At 35.3% G+C, this 20,277-nt stretch overlaps 1 protein-coding gene across 1 annotated transcript in view; it reads right to left on the reverse strand.

Moving 5' to 3' along the window:
- Positions 1 to 20,277, reverse strand: part of GABRA5 (gamma-aminobutyric acid type A receptor subunit alpha5) — a 113,828-nt gene that overhangs the window by 88,681 nt on the left and 4,870 nt on the right. The window contains exon 3 of the mRNA XM_072412895.1: positions 4,325 to 4,446. Within this exon, the coding sequence (XP_072268996.1) occupies positions 4,325 to 4,446 (122 nt within the window). The remainder of the gene's footprint in view (positions 1 to 4,324; positions 4,447 to 20,277) is intronic.

Consider the following 20,277-nt stretch of genomic DNA (forward strand, 5'->3'; position numbering starts at 1 on the left):
AGAATATGGTCTATAAAATGAGTGTTACTGTTCCGAAAAGAAAGTGATCATAAATCACTATTGGCTGATTTAATAAACACTTCGTTATTAAAATCTGAAGCAGCTGCAATTTGTGCACTCTTTCCTGACCCAAACACACTGCTGCAATATTTATGTATTAGTCTGGAATTTTAAAATCAGGCATGAGGGTAAGAAAGATATAACTCGTTCAAACTTGACATATGGGGAATTGTGCAGGGACCAATAAGTCCCTTGTTGTGTAGAAACTCCACTGCAAAGTGCACCTAATTATGAGCCTGTTCTGCTAATAAAAAATGTCTAATTAAATGCAGATTGGTCAAGGAATGCTAATTCATCTATGAAACAATCAATGCATTATATAGGGATAATAATATAATTTACCCCAGTGGTATTGATGTATATGTTTGTGTTTGGGGACCTGTTATTTGGTACTTAGCATCTGCCGCATAAAGCAGTACTGTTAAGTTGTATCAAGCCCAAACCAATCATTCACTATCTCTTCTTAGAAAATAAACCACTTTAGAAAAACTCCATCTACTTGGATACCAACAGATTTTTTTGGATCAAGTTTTATGTAAAAATAAAAACTGTATCTGAGTTTATGTTTAAGTTTATCTAAATCAATCAGCTTGACAAAACTCGTTGACCAACTGTTCAGTTTTAAAACAAATGTAAGATACATATTTATCAAAAGTGTTGCAATGAGCATTGTTATATTGGCATATAGAGTTTATCCACTTTAAAGTGGACCTGCATAAGTTTTTTACAAGTGCACAATATATGCTCTCTCATGAAAGAAGGTAAAAAATACTAAATTTTTGTTTACCTACTGTTTCATTCATTCTGGCAATGCAAACAAAGAAATTACTTACAAATGGGCAGTGTTGTATTAAAATTTAAGAATTGTTAGAGATAAAAAAAAATTTCTCCTGATCTTAACAGAAAAAACTCAATACTCAAAAATCTGTACCTTAAGCTTGTTGAATGTAAACCATGGTGTTTGGAACTGTGTATATTATTTTAGGTTGTATTTCACAACTATGTTGTGTCATTAATTGTATTTTGAACTAGTGTTTTGCTGTTATAGGTTAAGGCATATGTCATGTTCAATTTCTGGACAGGGTGGGTGGGGGGCGGTATATCTGTACTAGGATCAGAGATGAAAACAGAGTTTTAACCATTCGTTTCCTACTTATTTAAACATGTTATATATAGTATATGACAAAACACATTCATCTCAAGCCTCTCTATGCCTTAAACATGTTAATAAGATGATTGATTACCTTCTTGTGTTGATCCTCCATTATCACCCTGGCTTTTATTGTGGGAAGCTTTATGGAATATTGGGAAATTAACATTTTGGGCAATTCTAGTAAAAATGAATATCATTAACCTTTTATACCTGGGCTAAAATTGTCTGGAAATGTATAGTAACATGATAAATGTGTTGCAATTTTGTAATAAAACTTAGATTTGTTTTTTAATTTCCTCACTTGTAATTCAGTTTTAAAGGAGAAATCAATGTCCCTCTCATTTCAGCAATGATTTTCTGGAATGGTATCCATTAGCAGTTAAGTGGACCCAGATAGACTGGCTGGCTAAATCATGTAATGTTGCAGCTGTTTAAAGCTCTCAAACCTGGCCCAAGACTGAAGTACCTCCTGAACAAGCTTTTTTATATTCCTAGCAGGAAGGATTCACTTGCCCTTATAATTATCACCCCAGGAGCAGTGATTGCATGTGTTAAACATTTTATTAGATCTGACAGTTGTATTTATAGTTCCTACTTTATGAATGTCCAGCTAGCAGTATCCCTTCAGTAATAATCTTGTTATCACTCTCCCTATACAAGTCACAGCAATCATGTGCCTCTTTTAGCATTCTTTGGGAAAGAAACCGATGCTAGCCTTTAGTTTATTTTCTCTGAATACATATGTGTAGTTATAAATGTAGTGTCTGTTACACTTCTTCATGTTTTAACTGGTTAAATAAAGATATGTATATATGACATATTATTGTTTTTAGTAAGTTTAATTGTAAGACAACACAAAGGGGCCATTTTAACAAAACGAAGAAAATAAATTTTGTTCTCTACTTTCAAAAACCTGTTTGTCAGATTTATCAAACTGGGAATACAGGTAGTCCCTGAGTTAAGGACATCCGACATATAGACGACTCCTAGATAGGAACGGGGCATCCCTGCTCGCTGTGTGCAAGGCGGAGGAAATGGGGCAGTTTGTATGAGTTGCAGAAGAAATCCTTTGCTAAACACAGCTGAGACTGATCTCCTCTGAAGCCTCCTGTAACTCTTTAATGACTAAGACAAACTCTGCAGTTGTTTCTTTTTGCATTTCAAAGCACAGCTTGCTGCAGAAGTTAATGATTGTCTAGGCTCCATAAAGTTTTTTTTTTTTTTGCTTTGTTTATAATTAGCTCACAGTGAGGAATTTTTAAACAAACATCTGTCCTAATTGCATTTATTAAAATAATGTACCTGTTCAGACTTACATACAATTTCAACTTAGGAACAAACCTACCGTCCCTATCTCGCCTGTAACCCGGGGACTACCTGTACATTTCCTAGAGAATTGGCTTCAAAAAGTAGAGGGTAGGGTGCTATAACACCTCTAAAATGGTATGAGAGACAAGTATGGTTCTAATGCACCCAGTACAGCATTTGTGTCTCCACTTCCCTGTTCTCCTTGCCATTCACACAAAAATTCTAGGGCTGTGCATTTTATTAATAAACAGGAGAAAATAGAGGCGAGGACATGACATCAGCGCTGGGGCATGACATCTGCAGTACTAACAACCCCCAAGTCTAGTGAGAGTTGTACTGTTACAGGGATGTAAACTGAATGCTGACTTTAGAGAAAAGTCTTTTTTGAGGGACAGTGCTTCTAAGGCAGTAGAAGGGGGTGCAGATGCAAAGAAGACAAAATAGTTAGCCTAAATCATTGTGTTTGTGACAGACTTTCTATGCCAGCAGTTTGTCCATTTTCTTTCTGTAATGAAGTTTTTACTTCATTTTCTGTTTTTACTTACTCTTTCTGTAATGAAGTCCAACAATACTGCTTTCCCCTTAGGACACATAGGAAACAAAACTGTAAATCAAATAGTAGAATAATACCAATACTAGGGCCTAAACTTCCATCCTGAATTACCATACACTCAAATATAAACTCATTTGAATATAAACTGAGGTAAAAGAAAACAAAACATTTTCACACAAAATTTGGCTGTCATTGCTAACATTCAACACAATAATCAACAGAAATGTCAATACAATACGAATAAATACAATTTATTCAAAAGGGATACAAATAAAAATCACATAGGCTAAACCTATTTACCCTTGCTTCCTTCATTTTACAGGTTAAAGTATTTGTGCTTTTGAGATATTTATGATAATCTTTTGTGCATTATTATTAGCCACCAGAAGAAGGCTCTATGTCCTAAAGGCGAGAGTTTGTTACATAAAGACAAAGCACCATCTACTGCTTTGACCTGAGTATAATGCTTATGGATTATTTTTCTAAAAGCATTTTAAGGTCCAAACATCTGTTTTTTTTATTTAGGTATATAAAGTTACATTTCAAGAAAAGGTTCCCTTTGGAACTTGACACTTTACCATATGCCTTTATGTATTTAGTGCATTTTTATGTGCAAATGAAAGAAAAATTTAGTTGAGCAAAACATTTTATAACCTGTACAAAGCACCTTTTGGAAGTGCAGGATTTGTTCATTTTGTGGATGGCAACAAGTTAGTAGCTATTGCACAAGACACTTTATTAGGACTGTGCTGTTGATTTCAATCGGTGTGATAGCCAAGTACGCTCTTTGATATTTTCTTTGGAGCTAAACAGAGCAGTGGGGGATCAAAGAAACCAAGTATATTCTTGGGAGGGGTAAGAGAATAAAATAAACCTTTGATTTGACTTGAACAGGCAGCACAGGTTTTGTTGTGGGATGTACCTGCAGATCTGAGGAGAATATTGCAATTCTTAAATCTTGACTACATTGATTTATACATTAAGTGGTTGTCCATATTTTAAACAAATTTGCTTTCATAAAAAATTAAAATGAGTTATTTGCAATACAATATGCTCAACTATTTGAAAACAGAGAATTCCGAGAATAAGAAGTTAAACAATCTCTTTAAAAACTTTATGCTAGCTTTCCAGATGAAGGTAAGACTACAATATAATAGTCCTCTTCTAGAATATCTTGTAAATTATTATGAGATTTCATGACTCTGAATAGATGATGAGACTAACCTTCAAAATTAAATTAATTGTTTTACCTCCAAGTCCAGGTCGCAGTCTGTTGTCATATCCATCTAGCAGACCATCAAGTATTCGAGTAAAAATGGTGATGTTATCATTAGTATCTTCTTTTATTGAAGCAGTTGTCATCTGTGAAAAACTGTAAAAGGGGATATACAAGCATAGATTCTTAATAAACATTTCTGAAACCAACATATAATGTACTGAGACCAGGCTGTGAACATTTATTATTATGTATTTATTTTTTTCTAAGCACCTACTCTGTTTTAGAATTAGAAATTAGAAATCTGGAAGCTGTCACCTCGCTGCTCAGATGGTAAAGCTAAGAAAAAGTAAAACCAAAAAGGTTCATCTTTAACTTTTAGGATGTGTTTTTCACAGTCATTGCAGCTACAGAGGTCAGTGAGGGTTAGTTTTAAATTAACGTGTACAAATATTATACACAGAAAAGTATAATCTCTTCCTAAACAAACTGTAAAACAAGCCCTTATTCGCCTCTTGGGGCATTTTGTAAAATATAATCCTAAAAACAGAACTATATAAATAACAGCTCATTTTTTATTATTTTGGTGGTAGAGACTTGGCAGTCTGACTAGATTCGAACGGTGGAATTTCAACCAATTCAATAAAAATTATTTTCTTGATTGAAGCAAAAAAAGTCAAACATCACAGTAAAAAACTTGATTTTATTCAATTAATTAATTTATTTATTTGATTAATTTTTTTTTTTTGCCTATCGCCACCAACATTTTAGTTAATAGCAAATCCAAGGAGGGCCAAGGAGACCTTTATGAGCAGGGTTTACTTTTTTTCTGATGAGAACGTGAGACCAAAAAAGTGAAGAAAAATAAGATCTTTTTGAGGCAAGTGGGGATGGGGAAAGTAATTCTAGGAATTAACTGACTCTTTCAACATATTTGCACAGACAGATCTTTATTCAAATGGTGGCTACAGGTAGGTGATAGATTTGAATATATGACACACAAACTAGCATGATTAAATCATTGGTAAAAATCTAACTGAGCAAAAATGGATATTTGACAAAGAAAGTACATTTACCATCACTCCAAATACATGAAATTAGAACAGAATTTTCTAAATTAGGTGCCAATGAACATCCTTAGGTATTATGCAAGAGGAGACTGATTTAAATACAACAAGAAGTGTTGAGGAGGGAGAGGGTAAAACAAACATTTCAGGAAATGCACAAACATTGCAGCTAAACAAATTTGCATGAAAAATTGTCAGTTTTATAAAATGCCTTCAAGAAGTAATTTCTACCAGAGAAGGGAATAGCAGTCTCTAAGACCTAATTTCTTTTTGCACAGTACATCATTACATCTATTACAGTGTTTACAGCTGGTTAGACAATGTGGTACTCACTTTGGGCATCAACTCCTACCCTAGAATCCAAAGGGCTATCTTCTGCTAGCACCGCTTAGAGTGAATTTACCAATCTATACTATAATGTAGCATCAAATACAGGGTGGATCCCTAAACCCTAAATAGACTTTTATATCAAATTATATGGATACTTTAGGTAGACTAGCACCAAAAAAAGCTTAGGTGGTCTGTTCACAACTGGTGAATATTCATGTACCATTCCACCTAAAAACATTGAGAGGACATATTTCTGCATTTTTGTGGGAGGCTTGTCTACTTGTACAAGGATACATCTTTGCTATTCCATTCTGATAAACATTCATATATAAACTGTGCTTTTTGAATACTAGTTCAACTTTCTATTAATTTGATATATTTTGTTAATAGTTTGTTCAAAGTTTGAAAAGTTTTTGAAGTAGGGCCTTTAGGGTCTAAAAGTCACTTACTTAGCATATTTTTATATTTAATAGAAATCAATCAGAAGAAAAACACTTAATATTATAATATTGCTCTGAAACAACAAGAGTTCCTATGACCTTTGCAAACCAATTTACCAGAAACTCTGATATTCACAGGAGCTCAAAAATGAACTTAGTAGAAATCCAAAAGTATATTCAACAACATATGTTGTACACATAATATCTGACGTGCAATACTTTACTGTTTTTAAGTAACCTGTATTGATACAGTACAGAATTTTCCACTTCTGCCCTTCATTTAAAGCGTACCTAAACTCAACACTTTTATTATACTTAGAAGGGTAGACAACCCTTCTATGTAAGGTAAAAATGTTGTATTTTATTTTTGTAAGTGCAACACTCTTTTTTTAAAAATAAATCAGGCAGCAATGAAGACCTGATGGGAGCACAGAGCCTCCCGGGATATCTACGTCATGCATCCCAGGAGGCTCTGAGCGCTCCTACTGCTCATCACTTGATCTTGGGCATGCGCAGAAGGGGCATTTTTCCTCCTAGGGGAAAGAGATGCCAAACTCACGCATGCGCAGTGAGATTGGCTCTTTTTTTTCTCCTTCACAGCAGCTATGTCACCCGATCTCACACCTGCACAGTACAAGTTTGGGTGACAAAGAAAAAAGACTGAAGAAGACGGGAGTGAAGAGCAAAGATGGTGGTGCCCAGCGCTTCCTCTTCCCGCCGGGACAAAGAGGAATTCCAAGACGATGTGGCCCCAGATCTTGGGAAGGACGAGTGTCATCGGCGGATCTGCCAGATTAAAGGCAAGTGTCATTTTTTTGTTTTTAGTTTAGTTCAGCTTTACGAATACTAGCCTTACTGGCTGTGTTTCCCACCTAAATTACAAAGTAGGAGTGAAGCCAGCTCTATTTATCTGTTGACATGTACCCAGTTAGTAGAAGGAAAAATAAAAACTGCTTTGATCAACATTGCAGTCTGGCAAGTAACAATGTAGGGGAGCTCAGCAATGCCAGTTTCAAGTTAATTACAAAGCCTCTGAGCACAATAATGCTGTCACAACTACTAAAGGGGCCAGGGGGATCTGGGGAAACGTACAAAATAAAAAATATTTTTCAATAAATAAAAACTATAGTTAAGAAAATGTTGCTGTTGGGGAAGTGAGCAGTTGGACCTATAAGAACATGCTCCAAGAAAATTTGTAAATAAAAAAAAAAAGCACTTTGTAAATATTAGCTAAAATACTGCCAGGAAAATGGAATTTTTTTAAGCCAGCAGGTTCTACATTTTTTTTCATTTAGAATATGTTCTACAGATCCCCCTGATATCGCCTAAGCAGTAATTTTGGTGACAAGACCATGTTGAAGGACTTTGCAATTAAATTTAAAATAAAAGTTGGCTGTATTTCCACAAAACTTTCATGAAATGTCGCGAAAGAGCAACACATAAATGTTTCTATTTCAATAAACAGGTTAGCTGAAAAGCAGAAAAAAAATGCAGTACATTGGAGCAGAATTGCTCACAGTCAGGAAAAGAAAATTAAACCCTGATCAACATACTGGGAAAACCAGCAGTCTACATAATTGCACTGTTTCATTCAGGCATTGTTGTTCTTCATCAGACTCTTTTGAAGATAATTTGGTAAATGGAGAACCATTCTCAAACACATCAACTGAAAATCCCTTAGTATCTCCTACCTACAGTTACATAGATTGAAACATATACATCATTTTAGGATTTTTTTCACAGTCATGAATAGGCTTTAAGCGGACTTTGTAAGTTTACGTAGTACATAGCCATCGACACATGGCTCAGAGGTAGCACTTTGGCCTTTGCATAGCTAGGTCCCAGCTTCAAATCTCTGCCCGTACACTATATTCATGGAGTTTGCAGGTGCTCCCCGTGCTTGAATGCGTTTCCTCCTGGTACTCTAGTTTCCTCCCGCAATCCAAAAACATGCAATTGGGTTTATTGGCTTCCCCCAAAAAATTGACCTTAGATGGTATTAAAGACAACTGACCATGGTAGGGACATTGGATTGTGAGCCCCTTTGAGGAACAGATAGTGACATGGCTATGGACTTGTACAGCACTGCGTAATATGTTGGCGCTATATAAATACTGTGTAATATTAATAAGTAAAAATACTTCAAAATATACATTCACAATACAATGTGATTGTGACCGCAGGGTTTTATGGAGAATTCAGACCAAAGGTACATTTAATTCAACCTGTGCCTAGATCATATTCGTAATAAGCAGTAAATACTTTAAAACAAGACATCATTTATTTTTGTATCTACAAACATTTTGAGGGAATTAATTTCCAATACTATAAATTAAATTTAGATTAGTAGAGAAATCAATTTAAGGTAATCCATTATTAATTTTTGCAGGTATTTTTTGTGATCTTCTTGTATCCCCTGGGAACACAAGCAGTAAAACTACTACAGGTGTATATGAGACAAAATCTCCACCCATTCACTTCTCCTTTCATTGTGGACCAATCCTCTTCTCTTGGGATGGGGTGGATTAACCAAAAATAAATGTGGACGATAGGCATAAGTGCAGTTTCTGTTCTCATGTTCCTGGGAAGCAGCTCAAAGTATTAACAATATGCTTGACAGCAAAGCAATATGTATTTCAGCAGAATAGGTACAAAACCACATAAGCCGAGACTTTCCTTAAAATTTTATGAGGTAAAGTGTCCAACTGGAATAGTTAGAATAAAATACTGTGAAGGTGGTTTATCGTTTTCCTCTGAATGATAGTCTCCAGGTATATAAATTGCAAGTCATACGGTTTACTTTGGTTAATTGCCTGACTTTAATGTTTTTCAAACTTATCTACTTAACAATCATAGCACAGCCTACACTTTAGAGGAAAAGCACACAATAGCAATGTTGGGGTACAAAGCATTTATAAAAAAGGTTTTGTGCATTCCAACTTTACTTTTTATGCATATCTTGCCTACAAATTGAATTCTACTTTCTATTAGGACTGTACAGAGCTTACCAATAAGTGTAAAAAGATATAAGAAAACTATGGTGTATATCTGGGAAAATGTTCAATTTAAATTCATTTGACATGCTGCCTTGCAGAATATAGGAACAGATAATGCTCTAATGGAATAATTTGCTAATGCTAGTTCAGCATCTGTAAGTGAAGTATGAACCAGATAAATAGCACCAAAATACTGTAGCAAATCATCAGATTCCGTTACAGGAACGCAGATGTTCCAGGCAATAACCTCCTGATAGAATTGGAATGTTGCTATGTGTAATTGAGTTTGATATATCAGCCTCTAAAGGAATGTTAAACTAAAATTACAGAAAAATAAAAAATACAGGTACATGTATTCTGTGTTTTTAGAATAAAGTGCAGTAAATCCTGTTTTGCATGTAGCTTTGCATCTTGTTTTTCTCCAAACACATTAACACACAATATTAGAAACACTTTATTGAATCATTTTTCTTCTGTTCTTTCTTTCTGAATGGCCACACAACAGACACTTGCAATACAGATGTTTAGTGAATAGGATATGAAAAAAATATTGTAAAACTGCTAAAACAGTCAAAAGAAATGGAGACCAGGTTTAGGACTACAAGTGAGTTATGACATAATTTAGTCACCTAATGTATGAATTATTAATAACCAATGCTATATAAGGCCTTTTCTTGTATTATATGCAAATGAGCAAAGGTATTCCTAAATGAATAAAAAAGGAATAAACTTTTGTAAGTAAGTGAAAAGCATTATAAACAGGGAGAACACTTGTTCTATGCTCTAAAATTCTGGAGCAATCCCTGCCCTCTGAAAGTTTAGGGTACATGCTAGAAATAAATTAAATCAATGGGATGCAAAATATTAAAAACTAATCCTTAGATGCACAACATATCTGTTAGGAATGGTATTGGCCAATGACTGTCATAACCTTCCATGGCAAATAAACATTTAAGACTTAAAATTTAATGGCCAAGCTTGGTGTATTTACATCATACCAAAGCAGCATTAGAAAGCCTGTAAATAACACCTTGTCATATGAAGGATTTACATATTAAAGATGACAATGCCTGTAGCTAAGTTTTTTATTTTGCATTATTTTCACCAATCATTTTACATTTATACTTGCTTGTGCAGCCTATGAGAAATTACAACAGGTTGCCTTTCTTGAGTATGAATCCTGTTTTATGTAGGGTAGCCACAAGTGTTTGTATCCATATTTTCTATAAGTAAAATGTTCCCTTCTACTTAGAAAAGTGCTGTTTAGGTATAAATAATGGGTGCATTGCATTGAATCTTCCAGAATCACATTCACAGCAGGATGTACTGTAAACAGGGATTACTTTTACAAAACCATAAAAAACCTGTCCACATTCAATGACATTGTTTTTTTACGTCAGTTTGAGATGCTTTGGAACTCATTCAGAATTCATTGACAGTTGTATTTGAGCTGCAGTTGTCCTCCTTCTGACTTTTATTTGACTTCTGCCCAATTAAATTGTTTACTCATATTAACTTGTATGGGAATACAAAGCACATTGACAGACCCTAATATTATCAGCTTATCTTTATACAGTATAATAGTATACTATCTGTATGCTATGTGTGATACACTATAAAGGTAGTCCGGGGTTAAGGACATCCGCTCCCTCTTGTGCAGGACGGAGGCTTGGAGGGGGGAGGGGACGGTTTGCATGACTTGCAGAAGAAATCTTTTGCTAAACACAGCTGAGGTTGTGGGTGATCATAGAGGGAGTGAGCTTTAATGACCAAGACAAACTCTGCAGTTGTTTCTTTTTGAATATCAAAGCATAGCTTGCTCCGGAAGTTATTGAATGTCTAGGCTCCATAAAGATTTTTTTTTTTGCTTTGTTTGTGAACTCACAGTGAAGATTTTATACAGTAACTGACACCATGCTGCCTAATTATATGTTGAGACAAACATCTGTCTTAATTGTATTTATTAAAATAATGAACCTGTTCCAACTTACATACAAATTCAACTTAAGAACAAACCTACAGTCCCTATCTCGTATGTTATCCGGGGACTACCGTACCTGTATATGGAATGTGAACATGTTGTCGTCATTGAAAAATGTATTAAACTTTTTTATCCCTTTTAGACTATAGCTCATAATTCCTCAAATTAAATAGGAAATTGTTTAAAAAACCTATGTTAAATATGCCTCATTAATTCTGTCTGAATTACTAGAACACTTTCATTAAAATTCTGCTGATGGCAGCGAAATATAGGTTGCATTTCATGCTTTGATACCCACTATAGAAGACAGCAGAACAACATGAAGCTTTGAAGCACCAAAGTTGTAACAGCTCTGGTGCCAGCTCCATGTGACCTTGAACAAGTCATTTCATCTTAACTCACTTTCAAGTCAATGTATTCTATGGGCTATGCAGGGATATATTTCAAAATGTCTGTAAATTCTCTGCTCTGTTAGTAGAGCTCTACTGCATAATAAACTGATGATGCCATCATATTTTATCACACTGCGCTCAATTGACATTGGCACTTCAAAATAAATACCAGAAATGTTCTCTTACAAAAACATACAAAACATAGTAATGCTTTCATTTTTTTCTGGCTTCAAAAAGACTATTGCAGCTAAGAAGAGGTTTGCTGCAAGTCCCATAGTCATGTAGAGATTTGAGTACATTTCATCCTTTAGCTAAGAACACTGTCTGCTTGTTAAAAATGATTTTGTTGTTCAGTACATGTGCAATTTGCTAAGTGAAATTACTGGGCTTCTTCAATACAATTGTGCACACTAACCCAATCAATCAATCAATCAATCAGATTTCAGCTTTTACTGGCCACCTGATTTTAGTAAAAGATTATAGTGTTTTACAAATCATAATTGCTTTTTGGGACCATATTGGAATAACATTGTATGTTTGGTAATACTTTATTAAAGCGGACCTTAACTACATTTTCAATTTACATAAAAGGGTAGACAACTCTTTTAAATAAGGTAACAATTACCTTCTTTATTTAGGTGCAAGGATCAAGACAGAATGGGAGTGCAGACCCTCCCGGGATACATACGTCACGCATGCCTGGAGGCTTCAGGCTGCTTCTGGAGCCTTTTCTTCAATGGGGAAAATCAGTACACTTTTTTCCCCATCTAGGTCACCCGATCTCGTGCTTGTGTAGTGCGAGTTCGGGAGACATAGGAAGAAGGCGGAAGAAGGCCAAAACAGCGCCCAGTGCTTTCTCTGCTCCGGGACAAAGGAGGATACCGGGACAATGCGGGACCTGATTCAGGAAACCTCAGGATGGATTGATAGATTTGCGAAGGTAAAGGTGAGTTTTTTGTTCAGTTTACTTCCACTTTAAAATATTTAGAAAAATTACAGAAATGGGAATTCTTTTTTTCTCAGTGCAAAGCAGTGTTTCTCAACTTGTAGAGGTTGCTAGGGGACCCTTGAACAATGAGCAATTTGTGCCTCTTAGGTGAGTTCACCAACAGCAATGAACTATTTGGCTATTTGTAAGAGTGACATTCTTCTCTCAATGTAAGAGGCATTCTTGCTACTGAACACCACACTAATGTATTAAGAGTTGTGCATTTAGTAATTATAGCCGAGGTTCCCTGAAGACCTTATTATTTTAGTTATTTCAAGGGGTTCCACCATGTTAAAAAGGTCAGGAAACACTGGTCTAAAGCAATGGGGATATTTATTGAGGCTATCCAAGACTGGGGAGGATAGACTATCATGTAAGAACCTGGGTGATCCAGCAAACCTGGAATGGATTTCTTAATTATTATTGCTATTAGATAGTAATTGCTTTCAAACATGGATTAGGCCCATTCTATGTTTGCTGGATCACCCAGGTTCTCCAATATTAGCCTATTGTTTCCAGACTTTTAATAAATCAGGCCAAATGTGTTAAGCTTCTGTTTAGCTCTAGAGCTACTTTTTATATCACTGCTGTTGGTGAGTTATGACTCTTTTATTATACCAACAAGGTTACATTATATGACAATTATTTCAGAAATATAAATTATTAGACAGCACCAGGGGCAAAGCAATACCCATGTTGGTTCCCAAACATAAGAAAACTTAAGGTACCGAATCTAAAACAGATTTCTTGAGTACTATTGAATATGATTATTTTGGAACCCACAAAACCATTCTGTGTATGTGGGTTTCTGAGTTTTTTCCTGTCTTGTAATTTGAAGAAAAGGGCTATGGCAAATACACTATGTGTTTCCAGTTAGGTAGCATGTAATTGTATATTTTAAAAGCAACTACAGCTTCCCATAAGGTGGTAGATGAAAAGTGGTCATGCCTACTTGGTAAAGGCCCCACAGCAACCACATAGGCTTCTGTGACAATTTTGTATTGTGATTCCAGTGCAATAAGTAATGAACTATATCCAAGTAATCAAGTTCATATCACATTTATTCTACAATGTAAATGAGATATAAATCATACAGTCCTAAAGGTCAAGTTACCCAAGTGTGACATTTTAGTTGTGGGGGCATGCTGATGAGCTGATTGAGTACTAGCATCCATATATCTCTCAGAAAGGTCTCACAGCTGGATATAATAGTTTTGCTGAAACTATCATTGAGATTTCTACAACGGCAACAGGAGGAGCCCTAGTAGGTCTTGTTACGTTCTTCATACTGTACAATAAATGGCTAATCCATGCAACTAATATTTTAGTAACAGCAAATAGATACATTGTCAATTCAACCCCATGTCTCATCAAGAGGAATGAGTATGCTTTCCACACGCAGCATGATACATGCAACAAAAAATGACAAACACACAACAACAAAATGCACAGACATAAAATTTCTGCAAACTGCATCATTCTTTAAGGACTATGCTTATATATATATAAATATATATACAAATGGGGGGGAAACTAAAATTTGGATGATATTAAAACTCAAGACATGCCTTCTCAAGAAACATATATCAATTTGACCATAAATTTACACAGCTATCTGAAATGCTTGGTCCATCTGACAATAATATATTGTGACACAGAAGATACATACATGGGATTGGATAGATAGCGTACATGAAATATTGTTATGTATGATGAAGCAACAACAGATTTCATTTCCAGTCATATTAACCTTGGCTGTGCTTTGGTTATTATCATTGAGTGCCTGACTGCAGCCAAGCAAAAAAAGAAAGCCTAAATTCTTTCCATACCATGGATGTATCCATCACTTGATGCAAACATTGACTGTGCTGCTCTATTCAAAATAAATTGATGGATTTCTGTACAGAACCACAACATAGCCAGATCAGTTTTCTATGTAAATTGCTTGCATTCATAACACAGTTTGAATCATATCAAGATAGAGCACATGACAGATTATTAATATTGTGACATCCACATTGATATGTTTAAGCTTGTATATGACAGGTATTGTTTATACAGTAGAGTTTGCATGTAATCATGTATACATTGTAATACTTCAAAGTTGTTTTGCAGTTGATGTAGATATTTCCAACACACATACATTGTGCAGTACAAAGATGATATGCAAACCCATCCATCGGATTTTTTTTTAGTGCAGTAAAAAGAAAAATGGTTTTCATTTTTACGGTTGACTTCTCTTGGATCTTGGATACATATAATATATATGTTGTATATTACAGCATGTTAAATTGCTCAAAAGTACTAAGAAACTATAAAAGTGGGTAATTTTGAATTATTTTTTTTGCGAGGTAATAGCAGGGAGAATTTCACTCATCTCCTGTCCCAATGATAGCCAAACATGTATACTGCTAAAATAATTAATAAAAATTAATCTACAAAGATGTTGTGCAAACCTATTCAAAGCCAATTAGATTTTTTTTTGTGTACTATGTTTATCTTTATGTTGGCTTTAATTTAAACTCCCGCCTTACATGCAATCTTGCATACTTATACTCTCCTGTACTGAAAAAGTTTTCTCTAATATCACTGTACTCCTGTAAGCCTGCACACCTTATTGACTTGTGGATGTCCAGCATCATCTTCCACCCCAGCCTTTCTGATCTTTGGCTACACTCTTGTTCTTTGTAAAACACTTTTCTCGAACATGAAGACTCAATAACACACCTAGGTTGGTCTGCATACAGATATGGCCTACATAGAGTTGCCCACTTTTCCAAATATGACATCTGCCCATAAAAGCATTTATTATATGCTTAACTCCTACCATGTGCCAGCTTCCATTTTGCATCATTGCTAAGGACTCCTAGTGGATTACTGAGTAAGGATTCTGTAAAATTTTAGAAGATACTTAAAGCACCCCGATGTACCTTCCCACCAGCCATAATTGTTCTGCTTTACATAGTAAATTCAAAACTACAACCTACAATATTGGAAAGCTTTAATAAATCAGACCTTTGTACATTTAAGCCCTGATTTATTAAAGTTCTCCAAGGCTGGAGAGAATACACTTTCATCAGTGAATCTAGGTAACCAGCAAACCTGGAACGCATTTCCTAAAAGTCAGGCTATTTGTTAGCAAATGTTTTCAATCCTGGACCAGATCCATTCCAGGTTTGCTGGTTCACTCAGCCTCACTGATGAAAGTGTATTATCTCCAGCCTTGGAGAACTTTAATAAATCAGGGCCTTACTCTCAGTTCTGGTATCCAAAGGACCAGATGTGGGGGAAGGACAGAAACAACAGACTGAACTTCCCCCACAATTGTTAGAGCAGTGATCATTGACTATACAGTCTACCATTAATACACTTGGTTGACTTCTATTCAGAGGCATTGTATGAAAAAAAATATTAACAATAATGTGTAAAATCATGATTGGTCATTGTTTAGTCATTTGCTGGTAGTTGTACAATAAAATGTTCCATATTGTTTACTCCTCCTTTGGTGGCATTGTAATCCATTATTACATGGTGCTTCATTTTCTGTCTTTTGCACATATATCATTATGCATATTCTCCAAAATATTAAGATTTCAGATTTTTATAGGCTAGTGTGACAACAAACCCAATATGATGTCAATGATGGCAAACACATTCATAGGTCTTCTATCACTGTCAAAACCACTATGAAGACCTCCATTGTTTTTTTTTTCACAGTCCACATCATGGTCGGCTTCCTCTAATTTTGGTTCAATTTACAAACTGTAGGACATGACAAAATTATCAAATATGGCATTTTTCAAACAATTCTAGCATCACCTGCATGCCCTGGCTCACAACAGCTGTACACCAAATACAGAGTGTTGTCTTGCAGGCATAAATAGATCTGGTAGCACAACTGCATCCCATATATCCCAAGTTTATTCTACATTTGTTGCCTGAAAGACTGTGTCCTCATAATGGTGAAGGTTGTTTATCCACTATGTGAAGTTCAGGATTATACATTTGACGTAGGATCTATACCCATTAATCTCACATATCCCTGATTGTTGCCAACTTGTCTCTCTCGCACTGAGCAGGTCTAGTATTGAGGTTGTCACAGCAAATAACTCATAAAATGAGTGATGGCAATCCTATGTAAGCTTGCATATCACTCCAATCGAGTGTCTTCCAATTGTTCTGAAGCACGTCGGCCTTTTAAGTCAGTCATATCTAGTATCAGTGAGTAGTGGTATGAAAAACAGCTGACAATATGTCATTGATTTTCGTTCTGGCAGACTTTGTAGGCCCAGCACCTATTAAAGTATGTAGGTCAATTTGACCCATAACGTCATCTTTATATGTAAATCTGCAGGGACAATTAAAACAACATCAGAGTGTACAGACTGAACATATATGTTAATGCCCCTTAATAAGAAAACATTAACATGTCAATAAAGAAAGCAATCTAGAATTATTGTTGTAATGCTCAAAATACACTGAAAAATAAGAGGGCTAATAAGGTTAATGGAGGAAAAACTAGACATTTGATGAGGTGCTCTATATACATAGACTGTTTACTGCTAATAAATATTCAAATATGTTACAGTTTCCAAAATATCACACTAAAGACATACCCAGTAAAATCTACATACCTATATAGTATTTCTATCCATTACAAACAGTAATATATACATATATGAAGTACACAATCTATTGGCTACATTCAAAGCCTGTGTAGTGATGTGCAAAGTATGTACACCATCACTTTAATTATTTATGACATTATACCTTTTATATGCTTCATGCAGACACAATATGTGCTGGTATTCTCTGATGTTTAGTCTTCAGCATATCTCAATAATTGAGTTGAACATTTTAGATGGCAAACGACCTTTGGGCCCTCAGGGATGGTTTTGATCATATAAATTTAATTGAATTTTATAGATGTGTACATTAAGGATCACATTTGCATGTTTACAAGCCTCGGAATGATGTACAGCATTATTTGTAGATCTTATTGTCTATATTGGGTAAAACTATGGAATGTATTGATTGTTTACATTCTGGGAACACATTGTAGGCTAGTACTACTAGCTCAGAATGGTTTTTTGTAAATAAAGAAGATCATAAATGGCGCCCTTTTTACTACTCTAAATTGATTGTATTGTAGATGGGTTTTCAAATCATTTTTTGGTCTTTGCACTCAAAAATTAGGCACAGCATGATTTTCATTTTTTAGTGCAAAGAGCAAAAAATTATTTGAAAACCCATCTACAATACAATCAATTTAGAGTAGTAAAAAGGGCGCCATTTATGATCTTCTTTATTTAAGGTATAACTGTTTTTTTATGCACTTATACCTAAAAGTTACCTCTGTGGAAGAGGAAAGAATTATCTCTGTCACTGTATTTTTTTTTTTAAATTAAGTTTTTTTAATCAATTAAAAAAAATTGCCAGTTAGAGATGATGCTGTGAATGAGAGCTGCATCTCCTATGTCAGGATCCCCCAAAAGTATATTAGATACTATGCAGTGGATAAAAACACATAGAGAAGAAGGTGTGTATAGATGCACCCACATATGAAGAGACCAACATTACTGCATCTGTGGATGGTATGAATGTATGTCCATAGGCCTTGACAATGCAAAAAAAATATTTTATTTGTTTGCATACATGTATGGGCTCCCAGTTTAAAAAAACAGCACACCCTTTTCCCTCCACACACAACAATGCTTACAAATGAAGTAGCATGAGCTATGGTGTGCTGCACTGACACACAATAAGCTGGCAACATTTTGGATGCATTAAAATTTCCTAGGTGCCCAAAGAAAATAAATGGCTGGTTGGCCAATGTACCAAAAATGCATGCCAACATGCAGGACTGATATACAGTAAATGAGCCCTAGGATAAAGTCACTCCCCATGCTCTAACTGTAACGCATTGTCCCCGGAATGTGCCTTTAGAATGTGTAAGCATTAGGAATAGTTCCATTTACAGCACAAAACATAGCACAAGGAGTACAAAAGGCAGGCACAGTGCACCCACACATAATTTAAAACACAGAATACACACAACACAAACAGCACACAACATACATAGAACACAGCAAAAAAGAAACACTGCTTATACTACACAAAACATACAGAACAATGTATAAACTGCATTAAATGTACACATCATACCTAGCACAGAATAAAGATATAACAGAAAGCACATGGCACAATGCATACACAGCAGAAATGGAACTCACAACAGAGTGCCAACGTCTTACACATCAAAGAAAATACACAGCACAGAGTGTATATACGGTAACTCAATGCTTAACTCAGATATGGAACACAGACAATATGGAGCAGACAAAACCCAAACTTTACATCAAATATCTATAGCACAGCACACACTGTACACAACATACATAGTGCAATTAGTACACAACACAGTAAACACAATAAATATCACATGATGTATATATGCACAGAGCACACATGCACCACCCACAACTGATCAAACCTAAACTGTTCAAAGCCTTTACACCAGACAGTGTGCACTGAACAGAAACAGAGAATTCCACTTCTAGTTTTGTAAGTAAACAATATGAAGTTATTCAAATATTCCTAACATGGATGGTAAAATGGTTTGGACAGAGTAAATCCTCCTTATGATCCTCATCATCATGATAATGTTACATGTAGAACAGTCTTCATTTTATAGTGTATTTAGGGTTATAGCACAAGGCACACGAATGGGCTGTATGATTTTGGAGCATGCGTACATACATTATCCACATGAATAATGACCTCTGCACATACGTTTGCCATACTTTCGAGAATAAACTTTTCATGAATAGGCATACTCATCTATAGTTATTTAAAGAGGGGACAGTCTCTTCAATTCTCAAAGAATACTAAAGATGTGTACTTTTCATAGTACCAGCTAAACACACACCTATACTAGTGACCTAAAAAATGTCATGCACACTACACCACTGAAGTTACTGGGAGTCTGCAGACCTGTGCTTGGCATGCATTTGTGATTGCATGGGAAATGCATTAAAACAACACAAATTTAAACAAGCCCTTAGGATGCCTGATTATGGACAATGCTTGGCTACCATTGATGTAAATACGTAATAGTGTAGGTATAGAACCATCATGTTAGAATAGAGATAGCATGATAAACCACTTTTAGTTGGAAAATGTATGAAGACCCCAATTCCATTTAGGAATAATATATTGGGTTGCAGGCCTCCACCCTTACTTGTATTATCTGTGGAGCTTGCAAGGATCATTTGTGAGCATATGATGGAGTTTGCCTTCCTCACAGCACATCTTATCTATGTTTTCTTGCTTTAGCTGGTATCATTATTAGCGTAATTGTTTTGTTCTAAGAGCAGTGATTTTATATTGCTTGGTGTTTTATATAACATCCAAACCAGCACTGCGTAAAATGCTGGCGCTATATAAATCCTGTTTAATAGTAATCTTTACTATAGTCTTTATAAACAGTGACTAGGATAAAATGCATGTGTTTGCACGTCTTCATATTTCATCTTCAGTGCCCCAGAATCCTTCAATTCTGAACCACCGCATTTTCATCATAGCACATCTCTATGATAGGATGTCTACTGACCAATAAGAAGGTGTGGAAGTTGGAAGGGGTGGCCCCTGGTTATATTGCTAGGAAGTGTTTTTATTTAGGGCTTCCAGGTTGGAATATATATACAGTATATATAAATACACTGCATTTTAGTCTTTATAAAGTAGTTACACAATTGTAATGTATTGTATTCATTCTAAAAGGTACTCCTACT

The sequence above is a fragment of the Pyxicephalus adspersus genome, chromosome 1 (assembly GCF_032062135.1).
Source record: "Pyxicephalus adspersus chromosome 1, UCB_Pads_2.0, whole genome shotgun sequence".
Taxonomy (NCBI): domain Eukaryota; kingdom Metazoa; phylum Chordata; class Amphibia; order Anura; family Pyxicephalidae; genus Pyxicephalus; species Pyxicephalus adspersus.